Genomic DNA, 12,486 nt, shown 5'->3' on the forward strand with positions numbered 1-12,486 from the left:
TAATCCTGGGATCTCGGACCGGGATTAATTCTGGGATCTCGGGCTGGGATTAATCCTGGGATCTCGGACTGGGATTAAATCTGGGATCTCAGGCTGGGATTAATCCTGGGATCTCGGACTGGGATTAATTCTGGGACCTCGGGCTGGGATTAATTCTGGGATCTCGGGCTGGGATTAATCCTGGGATCTCGGACTGGGATTAAATCTGGGATCTCAGGGCTGTCTGCCAATGGGCTGCTACACCAGCTCATTGCTCCGACTCACATGTGCTTTCCATAACACCTTCCGGCGGCAACATTTCCATCATTGACTCATAGATATCCTCGTCACAGCCGGGGTTTAAGGTGCATTTCATCAGGATGTCTTTGGACACGGTGACCATGGACTCGTACAAGTCCTCAGCTTCTTCCCCTTCAATGTTCCCACACAATTCCTCCTTCAGGTGAGTCTTTAACATGTCGGCTGTCTCCTGGAAAGAGAAACTCCAGCTATTAGGGTGAATCACCAAAAGACAAAGGATTTTCTGAAACAAAACTACTTGTTGGTCTGACCAGGCACAACACGGGCGCTATTTCCACAGCCCCCTGCGGGGGGAGTGCTGTTGGGACAGTCCCTTGAGCATCACTGCCCCCAGGGACCCTGGCTCGGACCAGGTCTGTCTGCCCACTTCACAAGAGGCTTGGGCATGTAACCTATCTAGGCTGATACGCCTGTGCAGGAGCATGATTCCGGGGGGCGCGGGGTGGAGGGGAGGGAGGGGGGCTGGGATGCAACACAGTTGGGGCCAGCGCTAGGAGTGTGCGATGCACTCAGAGGGTCAGTGCTGGGAAAGCAGACTCGATGGGCCAAATGACCTCCTGCTGCACTGTAGGGATTCTATGATTCCGTGGAATGAGCTGTTATTTCACAACTGAGAGGTATTGCGTCAATATTATTACAGAATCATAAAATCTACAGTGCAGAGGAGGCCATTTTCCCCATCGAGTCTGCAGCGATAACAATCCCACCCAGGTCCTATCCCCTTGCCCCCACATATTTACCCTGCTAATCCCCCTGACACTAAGGAGCAATTTAACATGGCCAATCAACATAATCCGCACTTCTTTGGACTGTGGGAGGAAACTGGAGCGCCCGGAGGAAACCCACGCAGACATGGGGAGAATGTGCAAACTCCACACAGACAGTGACCCGAGGCTGGAATTGAACGCGGATTCCTGTCGCTGTGAGGCAGCAGTGCTAACCACTGTGCCGCCATGCTGCCATATAATGTAATATATCTAATATAATATATTATATTAGATATATTACATTATATATTATTTAATCAGTGGTCGTCGCACTACCAGAAGGACGTGGAGGCGTTAGAGAGAGTGCAGAGAAGGTTTACCAGGATGTTGCCTGGTATGGAGGGTCTTAGCTATGAGGAGAGATTGGGTAGACTGGGGTTGTTCTCCTTGGAAAGACGGAGAATGAGGGGAGATCTAATAGAGGTGTACAAGATTATGAAGGGTATAGATAGGGTGAACAGTGGGAAGCTTTTTCCCAGGTCGGAGGTGACGATCACGAGGGATCACGGGCTCAAGCTGAGAGGGGCGAAGTATAACTCAGATATCAGAGGGACGTTTTTTACACAGAGGGTGGTGGGGGCCTGGAATGCGCTGCCAAGTAGGGTGGTGGAGGCAGGCACGCTGACATCGTTTAAGACTTACCTGGATAGTCACATGAGCAGCCTGGGAATGGAGGGATACAAACGATTGGTCTAGTTGGACCAAGGAGCGGCACAGGCTTGGAGGGCCGAAGGGCCTGTTTCCTGTGCTGTACTGTTCTTTGTTCTTTGTTCTTTATTATATAAAATATATATATCACGTATTAAATATATTCATAAGAATGAGAGCTGGAGTTAAAGGGTTAAATTGTGAGGACACGTTCCATAGACCAGGCCGGTATCCTGAGCAGAGCTGAAGCTAAGATCTAATCGAGGTGCTTCAGGTGAGGAAAGGACAGAGTGAGAGAAACTGGCGGCGGAAGAATCCGGAACAAGGAGGCAGAACATCAAAGCCAGGTGTTTGAGGGGTGGTATCAGGAGGACTTCCTCGCACAAAGGAAACCTGAAACTCTCTACCACCCCCACCCCTATTTCCCACTCCCTCCCCCCAAACAATGTTGTTGAGACTGGGGGAGGGAATTGATCATTCCAAAACTGAGGTCAGTTTGGCGCGGGTATTGGACTGTATAAAACCGAGGAGGGTAAATTGAGTTATGGTGCTGGATTATCCTGCAGTCAGTCAGGGAGAGTCAGTCAGGCAGTCACGGTGAGAATAGGAGGAAGTCTCACAACACTAGATTAAAGTCCAACAGGTTCATTTGGCAGCACTAACTTTCGGAGCGCTGCTCCTTCATCAGGTGAGTGAAGACTTGTGTTCACAAACAGGGCATTTCTAACACAAACTCAATTTACAAGATAATGGTTGAAATGCGAGTCTTTACAGGTAATCAAGTCTTAAAGGTACAGACAATGTGAGTGGAGAGAGGGTTAAGCACAGGTTAAAGAGATGTGTATTGTCTCCAGACAGGACAGTTAGTGAGATTTTGCAAGCCCAGGCAAGTCGTGGGGGTTACAGATAGTGTGACATGAACCCAAGATCCCGGTTGAGGCCATCCTCATGTGTGCGGAACTTGGCTATCAGTTTCTGCTCAGCGATCCTGCGCTGTCGTGTGTCGTGAAGGCCGCCTTGGAGAACGCTTACCCAAAGATCAGAGGCTGAATGCCCGTGACTGCTGAAGTGTTCCCCAACTGGAAGGGAACACTCCTGCCTCCTGCCGGGTGACTGTCGAGCGGTGTTCATTCATCCATTGTCGTAGCGCCTGCATGGTCTCCCTAATGTACCATGCCTCGGGACATCCTTTCTTGCAGCGTATCAGGTAGACAACGTTGGCCGAGTTGCAAGAGTATGCACCGTGTACCTGGTGGATGATGTTCTCACGTGAGATGATGGCATCTGTGTCGATGATCCGGCACATCTTGCAGAGGTTGCTGTGGCAGGGTTGTCTGGTGTCACGTTCACTGTACCACAAGCCCACGGATAACCTCACGATGCTCCACTTCTCCAGCTTCCACCCTAAACACGTTAAAGAAGCCAGCCCCTACGGACAAGCCCTCCGTACACACAGGATCTGCTCGGATGAGAAGGATCGTAACCGACACCTCCAGACGATGAAAGATGCCCTCAGAAGAACAGGATATGGCGCTCGACTCATCGATCGACAGGTCCGACGCACCACAGCGAAAAACCGCACCGACCTCCTCAGAAGACAAACACGGGACACAGTGGACAGAGTACCCTTTGTCGTCCAGTACTTCCCCGGAGCGGAGAAGCTACGACATCTTCTCCGGAGCCTTCGACATGTCATTGATGAAGATGAACATCTCACCAAGGCCATCCCCACACCCCCACTTCTTGCCTCCAAACAACCGCACAACCTGAAACAGACCATTGTCCGCAGCCTTCAGGAGAAAAGTGACCACGACACCACACAACCCTGCCACAGCAACCTCTGCAAGACGTGCCGGATCATCGACACGGATGCCATCATCTCACGTGAGAACACCATCCGCCAGGTACACGGTACATACTCTTGCGATTCGGCCAATGTTCTCTACCTGATACGCTGCAGGAAAGGATGTCCCGAGGCATGGTACATTGTGGAGTCCATGCAGACGCTACAACAACGGATGAATGAACACCGCTCGACAATCACCAGGCAGGATGTTCCCGTCCAATCGGGGAACACTTCAGCAGTCACAGGCATTCAGCCTCTGATCTTTGGGTGAGCGTTCTCCAAGGCGGCCTTCACGAGACAGAGGAGGTCTCCCAGGATGTCACCAAGGAAGAGAAACTTCAGTTATGAGGAGAGGTTGGAAAAGTTGGAACTATTCTCCTTAGGGCAGAAAAGGTTAAGTGGAGACAACAATCAACTTTTTTCAGGCGGATGAATGCCAAGCTTTGACACCACCAAGTAAACCTGCCGCCATCTTGACCAGGTTGCGGGGGTGGGAGGGTGGGGGGGGTGTGGGGGCTGTCTCCGGGTTGGGCATCCTTTGCCGATTAGAAGTACCCCCAAGGTTCCCCTTCACCACCACCACCCAGTCAATCCCTGTCCTGCCCCTCACTCCTCTCTCAGCCTGCCAGCCTGGCCCCAGTGAGACCCTGAGCTCACTTCTAAGTTCAGACTCCATAGTTCCTCCCCTTTGAATCATAGAATCCTACAGAGCAGAAAGAGGCCATTCGGCCCATCGAGTCTGCACCAACCACAATCCCACCCAGGCCCTATCCACATATCCCTACATATTTACCCACTAACCCCTCTAACCTATGCATCCCGGGACACTAAGGGGCAATTTAGAATGGCCAATCAACCTAGCCCGCACATCTTTGGACTGTGGGTGGAAACAGGAGCACCCAGAGGAAACCCACACAGACACTGGGAGCATGTGCAAACTCCACACAGACAGTGACCCAAGCCGGGAATCGAACCCAGGTCCCTGGAGCTGTGAAGCAGAAGTGCTAACCACTGTGCTACCGTGCCGCCTGCAGTCCCAGTGGTGGCCACTGCTCCCGGTGGCGCTGCTGTGTCAGGAGAGCTGCCGGTCATTTGATTGGTCATCAGCTCTAAGAGGAGGAGCTTCCTTCCAGTGGAGACAGGCCAACCAGCCAAGTGCAGATGGCTGGTCCCCCAGATCTTCGAGTGGTGAGGGAGGGTGGGGGTCGAATCCATTTCCCCTCACATGAAATTCAGCGCCATAAATAATTTAAAGAGGGAGTTGGACAGGAGTATAGGATGTGGAACGCACAGGATTATGGGCAAAAGGCCAGATGAGGGGCTAAGCATAACGTCTCTTTCAAAGTGCCAATACCAGTAGAACAGTCTCCCTCTATGCGCTAAGCGATTGTTTCTCTGATTCAAAACAACACAAAGTGTTGTTAGGAGAGCTTTGGGCTTTTACTTGAGTGCACAATCTCGACAGAAAGTCTTGGTCAGTGCCTGAACCCAGGTGGCTGGAGACTGCCTGACCCCTGACCTGTGCTCTTTATTCAGGTGAAGCCCACTCAGTGCCTGTGAAAGTGGAGGGGAAGCGGCGGGGGGAGAACGCGGATTACGGAGCAGCCCGTCTCTGCATTACTATCACAGCCGAGTCCTTACCACGTATTCGTCCATGAATTGTCGGAGGTCTCCGTAACCGTTCTTCTCTGCCATGTTGTTGGGATAGTCACCCTGTCTGTTGGCCACACTGTAAGCCTGCAATGCCCCCGGGCACTGCAGCAAGAGGGCAGTCAGGTTTTTCAAACCGTACCTGGCCGCAAAGTGGAGCAACGTTGGGAGTTCTTCATCGCGCTGAGCTGTGTGAATATCAAACCCTTCATCAATACACTGGCTTCGCAACAGCTCAGCTACAGACCCAGGGACTTATCCTGCACCCAAACTACAATAATAATCTTCATTTGTACGGTGGTCTCCATATTCCCATCACCCGCAAACAACTCCACCATTCCTGACCCCACCCACTCCCCAGTGGATCACCCCATTCTGCACTGACTTCCCTCCGCTCCATTGGGACGTTGCAATTGACTCCCCCACGCTGGGGGTCATAGCGGGTAAAATTGGTCACCCCTCCCTCCAATCCTGGTAGCTTTCCATTGATGTCCGTTGACACAGAGTGGGAAAAATGGCTGAGGATATGCTCAGGGCAATTGGGTCTCCCTGGTCAAAGACCTTGCTGACATTCCTTAGAGCTCTGGAACTGCGTGAGGCCATTCAGTCCCTCAAACCTGTTCCAGCATTCACTCACGGCTGACCTCCACTCCACCATAACCCCAAAACCATTAGCCCAAATTCCGGAACTCCATCCCTAACATCACTGCGGGTGTACCTACAACTCAGCGACTGCAGCGGTTCAAGATGGCGACTCACCACCACCTTCTCAGGGGCAATTAGGGATGGGCAATAAATGCTGCCCTGGCCAGCGACACCCACATCCCATTGAAAGGAAAAAGAAAATAAATATTGATTTTTGTTGAAATTATCAATTGATCCTGAGCCTTTTTGGGAGAGAAAGTTCTAGATTTCCACTGTCCTGTGTGGGAGGGCGTGTTTTCTGCCAGCACCCCTGAATAAGCTAACTCAAGGTTTAAGGTTATGCCTGCTCACTTTTGATACCCTCACCAGAGGTAAGAGTTTCTCTAGATATACCCTGTCATATCACTTTAATACTTTAATCACCTCCATCTGCACTGGTTATGTAGGCAGGTTAGATTTGAACAGCCGATACTGGGTGGTAGCCAGTCTCCAATGGTCTCTATTTCCCTTGGTCGCCTCGTTAGCCTGGTTTTGGGGAGGATGGTGGCCATCTGCATGGGCTTTGGTGCCCAGCAATGGTAACTGGTGGAAATCCATGTGTACATGAAATTTAAAGGAACGTGGGACTCCATTGTGCCACCCAGTCCTTTCAGAATTTCAGGCCCGGAGTTTCATCTGGAAATCGCGAATTGGGCCACATGTTCCAATGCCTGGCAGTGCCAGCTTATTTCACGGTGGGTTGCAGGAAGGACTGGAGTTGGGGCTGCCATCAGCTGAGAGAGGCGGAAACAGAGGTGGGTGGTTGCCAAGGGGGGGCAAGATTGGAAGACTCATCTCAGTTCCCAAGGACATCCCCCATGCTCTCTCATATTCCCCCCATTCCTCTCCCATACGCACTCACCCAGGGACAGAACTCAGGAGCCCTAAAAGAACATTAGGAAGTCGTTGAGATGCTTATTAAACTGTCAAAGTAAACAAACACTCATTCAATCTCCACTATAAAAAAGCTCAACCTTCTTAAGCAGTCTTAAACAACCAACAATTCAAAATCTTCAAAAAACCATATTCCTGTAAGGAACTCATAAAACTGTCAATCAAAATGATGTTCAGTGTCTCCTTAACAGCTGTATCAACAATCTCTGCTGAGTTGAATCCATTAATGGCTTGAAGCTCTGTCACACATCCATAATGAGATTCCATTATACTGCTCTGTCAACAAAGCCTCCAGAGCTGAATACATTAAAGCTTTTCAAAGTATTGGAACAGGTGGCCATTTGTTGCAACGTTTCAAAGGCTGAACAGATAGTTGACCTGGCAATCAAAGAAAGGTCAAAGTACGGGGTGCAACTGACATTGTAAAATCTGAATCTCAAGGCTGTTAGTGCAGGAGGGCACTTTATTCAGTGGACAATGTACTCCAATGCATCTGAAAGTTTTTTCACTTTCACAGTGCTTGTCAGTTTAATGATTGCTTACCTTTCCAAAACAAAGCCCTCAGATAAATCACATATTTAACTGATTATACACCATTACATTGTGACATGTGAGGGGGACACTACCTTTTGAACTTATTTATCAGAAGGTTCTGACTCCAGACAAGGACTCTGCTATGGTTTATTCGCCACCTGAGAGGCTATGAATCATTTCATCTACCAAAATGTTCTCAACTCATTGAAATTAGTGGGGGTCTAAACAGTCAACCCCCCGCCCCCCCCACACACACACACACACACACACACACACACACAATGCAGCTACCAAGGTCGGGGGCACTTTCTGCAGGCTTGCTCCCTGCGTTCTTATCCCATGTTGCTAAAAACACTTAGCAATGGGAACAGGGAGAAGAATCCTACAATTGGGACCCAGCAGCCTCTGTTCTGACCTGGATGGAGGGATGAAAGTCTGGCCCCACAGCTGACCACATGGGCAGTGGATTCACTTCACATTCAGTCTCCTCCAGAGTCTGGAACAACAACAAGCACTCACTTGTAGATAGGTCATCTTCTTCCAACTGATTAATTCCAAAGATGTGCAGCCCGTTAGCCGGCATGTTTCTCCGCAGTGACTCTGTCAGTAGTTTGTCCAGTGTTTCTCTGTGATATGGTGTGATACGGAAAGCCTGAAAATAGGAAGGAGTTTGTATCTGAGAGACATGCGTCTGTGACAAGTGTTCCTTTATAACAGTTTTATTACCGCCCTGATACTAAAATACATTCTTAAACTGACTCTGAAACGTGGACTATTTTGATAAAGACACACGCAATCCTGGTTCACGCCTGAAAAAGAGGAATAATAAAGAGAGGATGAGATGGATTCACTCAAAGGGAGACACGTGCCAACATAGATGTGAAAGGCTAAATGATAGTGTCTATGATCAACTGATTATAGAATCCCTACAGTACAGAAGGCCATTCGGCCCATCAAATCCAAACCAACAGTTTCTGATAGAGCATCTGACCCAGACCGTATCCCCATAACCCAATGTATTTACGCCACTAATCCACCTAATCTTGGGACACTAAGGGGCAATTTAGCTTGGCTAATTAACCTACCCATAAGACCATAAGATATAGGAGCAGAATTAGGCCATTCAGCCCATCGAGTCCACCATTCAATCATGGCTAATAAGTTTCTCAACCCCATTCTCCCGCTTTTCCCCCGTATCCCTTGATCCCCTTACCAATCAAGAACCTATCTATTTCTGTCTTAAATGCACTCAATGACCTGGCCTCCATAGCCTTCTGTGGCAATGCATTTCTTAGATTCATCCCCCCTCTGGCTGAAGAAATTCCTTCTACCCTTCACATCTTTGGACACTAAGGGACAATTTACCATGGTCAATTCACCTAACCCACATACCTTTGGACTGTGGGAGGAAACCGGAGCACCCGGAGGAAACCCATGCACTCACGGGGAGAATGTGCAAACTTCACACGGACAGCCATCTGAGGCTGGAATTGAACTCGGCCCTTGCGCTGTGAGGCTGCAGTGCTAACCACTTTGCCGCCCTGGATCTCTGGAGGAAACTTTCAACTCAAGGGTACCCATTTTACTGGGATGAAACTCAATGCTGCGATCTGACCTCCACCAAAATTGTGCCTTTGACCATATTGGTTGGATGACAGGTATTACATTGCTTAAATGGACAATCTGGGGTCCTAAGCCAGTTGCAGGAAGTCGAGGGGGGGGGGGGGGGGGGGGGGTGCGGGGGCAGGAGAAACCGGAGCTGGAAGAATGGAGAATGTTTTAAGGGTGTTGGAGATGTTCCAAATTTTGGAAGGAAGGTGGAGCCTTCGTCGAGTTAATCACTGGGACTGACGCAAGGGAGAAGGGGCCATTCCAAGGTGCTTTCCCTCCATTGAGTAAACCTGGAACGCACGGCCTGGCTAACTGGAGAGAAGTGCAAGGGGAGAGAGGAAGAAATTTTGACAGAAACGTGGGCTTCATTTGCGTGCGGCGGATGGGGAAGGAGGGCCAATGACAGACAAGGGGATTGGATGAGGTTGGGGAGGCAAGGCAGTGATTGGCCTCAGTGTCTACATTCTCCGAGAGCTTCCCCAGCCATCCCACCCGGAGCTGGGGGGTGAATCCCCTTCCATTTCTCCAGAGTCACATTAGTTGAGGCCAAAACGTTGTGTGATTTCAAGAAGAAATTAGAACATAGAACATTACAGCGCAGTACAGGCCCTTCGGCCCTCGATGTTGCGCCGACCAGTGGAACCAATCTAAAGCCCCTCTAATCTACACTATTCCAATATCATCCATATGATTATCCAATAACCATTTGAATGCTCTTAATGTTGACGAGTCCACTATTGCTGCAGGCAGGGCATTCCACGTCCTTACTACTCTCCGAGTAAAGAACCTACCTCTAACATCTGTCCTATATCTCTCACCCCTCAATTTAAAGCTATGGCCCCTCGTGCTAGCCAACAACATCCGAGGAAAAAGGCTCTCACCATCCACCCTATCTAATCCTCTGATCACCTTGTATGCCTCTATTAAGTCACCTCTTAACCTTCTTCTCTCTAACGAAAACAACCTCAAGCCCCTCAGCCTTTCCTCATACGATTTTCCCACCATACCAGGCAACTTCCTGGTAAATCTCCTCTGCACCCTTTCCAACACTTCCACATCTTTCCTATAATATGGCGACCAGAACTGTACGCAATACTCCAAATGCGCAGCACCAGAGTTTTGTACAGTTGCAGCATGACCTCCCGGCTCCAAAATTAGATATAGCTCTTGGGCTCAAGGAATATTGGGGGGGGGGGGGGGGGAGGGGGTTGTCAGGATATTGAATTTGATGATCAGCCATGATCAAAATGAATGGCGGAGCAGGCTCGAAGGGCCAAATGGTCTCCTCCTGCTTCTAGTTCCTGTTTCTATATTAATACAGTAATACACTCAAACCAAGGGGAGCCAGTGCACTGCAGTACCAACTAAACGCAGAACTACAAGTGAGAAACTGTAAAGATAATAACAGAACTTTGTGGAATTGTCAGTAATTGTGAGGGACAGGAGGAGGCCAATCAAACCCCCTCAGCTTGTTGTGTCATTCAGTCAGATAATGGCTGATGTTCATCTCACTCCAGCTAAGTGATTCAGTTCCACATCTATTAATATAGTTCATAGAATTCCTCCAGTGCAGAAGAGACCATTCAGCCCATCAATGTCTGCACCAACTCTCTGACAGAGTATCTTACCCAGGCCCTTTGCCCTGCCCTATCCTTATAACCTCATACATTTACCATGGCCAATCCACCTAATCTACACATCTTTGGAGTGTGGGAGGAAACTGGAGTACCCGGAGGAAACCCACGCAGATACACAAACAGTGACCTGAGGCTGGAATTGAACCTGGGTCCCTGGCGCTGTGAGGCAGCATTGCTAACCACTGTGCCACCGTGCCGTCCTATCAATCTCAGTTTTGAACTTTTCAATTGAATTAGTCTCGATAGATTGGGAGGAGGAGAGAGTTCTAGATTTCCGGTCCTTGGATGGAATATTCCAGTCCCTTATTGGAGATTTGATGACAGCAGATGACCTGCCCACCGCTTACCCACCCACCCCAGACCTGTCCCCCATTTTGCAGTGGTAAAGTGAAAGCGTTGAGCGTGTCACCCACCTTCATATTTATTGGCATTTAAGTGCCTCAGATGATCCCACCAAGACCTTACCCAAGGCAGGGAGAGGCCCACGCCAAGTGGGTAGCTTGGCAGCTTCGGCTGCATAGGCTGATGTGGGGCAAGAGGGGGATATGTTCTTTGGGGGATCCCCTGTGTCCATCAGAGCCCCCCCCAACCCCTCAAAGATCATAACCCCTTTTAACCCTCCTCACAGCCCCCTCACCCTCCTGCCAGCCAGACCCCACCGATACCTTGGATTAAGCTGAAGTCCAGCCTCCACTGGCGCCTCATTTCTGGGAACTGGTCACCACTCAATCCTGGTACAGAGTCTCCGCTATCTGATTGGCCGCTAGATCTCAGAGGTGGAACTTTGTATCCAGATGGAGGCAGAGGTTTTGCCCGTAACCAATAACACCCCACCGAATGTTAAATGACTACAAGCAGCACGTACTGGGAGGGAACACACCCCGCCAGCTCTTTGGGCCAGAGACAGCATCTGAAAAATCCTATCTCCCCTCTTTGTCCTGACATCAACCTGAATGACTGAGCTGTGTAATGTTATACCCCTCTTCCCAGCAAAGATCATCACTATCGACCCAATCAAATCATTTCATTGTCATAAGCAGTGTTATTAAATCACTGCTTAATCCCTTATACTCATAGAAACATAGAAACCCTACAGTGCAGAAGGAGGCCATTCAGCCCATCGAGTCTGCACCGACCACAATCCCACCCAGGCCCTACCCCCACATATTTTACCCGCTAATCCCTCTAACCTACGCATCTCAGGACTCTAAGGGGCAATTTTTAACCTGGCCAATCAACCTAACCTGCACATCTTTGGACTCAAAGGAATACAGGTCTAGTCTATGCAAACTATCCTGATTATTTAACCCTTTTAGCCTGGTATCATTCTAGTGAATGCGTGCAGCCCCTCTCCAAGGTCAGTATATCCTCTGAGGGATTTGGTGCCCTAACTGACTGCAGTTGTCCAGATGCAGTCTAACCAGAGCTGTACACAATCGATCCACACCGTGCTATTCCAATCCTAAAATCCAACTCTCCTTTAGTCTTGTCAATTATTATTTGTACCTTCGCGCTAGATTTTAGTACTAAGAGCCCCAGGTTTCTCTGTTCCTGTCTAGTCATAGAGTCATTGGGATGACTTTTCCTGTTCCGCCTGCCACGGGGTGGGGGGCAGACCTTGGAAAGGTCCGTTGATCTCAGGCAGGATTTTCCGGATTCAGGGCGAGCGCAGACAGAAAATCCTGCCCAAAGTGTAATACCGCACATGAAAGGCCCTTCAGCCCATCGAGTTTCCACCGACAATAACTACCAGTAAAGTCGCCCGAATCCCATTTTCCGGCACTTCTTCCATACCCTTGAATGTTATGATGTTTCAGGTGCTCATCCAAATATTTTTTAAAGGCTGTAAGATTTCCGGCCTCCACTACCTTCCCAGGCAGCGCATTCCAGATTCCCACCATCAATCTTCTGCCCC

General features: G+C 49.5%; 1 protein-coding gene across 1 annotated transcript in view; it reads right to left on the minus strand.

Annotated features, from left to right (window-relative positions):
* Positions 1-264: 264 nt before the first annotated feature.
* Positions 265-12,486, minus strand: part of LOC144490132 (phosphoinositide 3-kinase adapter protein 1-like) — a gene marked incomplete at both ends in the record, with an annotated part of 38,458 nt that continues 26,236 nt past the window's right edge. Inside the window, 3 exons of the mRNA XM_078207939.1 lie at positions 265-469; positions 5,203-5,399; positions 7,843-7,975. Coding sequence (XP_078064065.1) covers positions 265-469; positions 5,203-5,399; positions 7,843-7,975 — 535 coding nt within the window. The remainder of the gene's footprint in view (positions 470-5,202; positions 5,400-7,842; positions 7,976-12,486) is intronic.

Source organism: Mustelus asterias, unplaced genomic scaffold (assembly GCF_964213995.1).
Source record: "Mustelus asterias unplaced genomic scaffold, sMusAst1.hap1.1 HAP1_SCAFFOLD_2910, whole genome shotgun sequence".
NCBI lineage: Eukaryota > Metazoa > Chordata > Chondrichthyes > Carcharhiniformes > Triakidae > Mustelus > Mustelus asterias.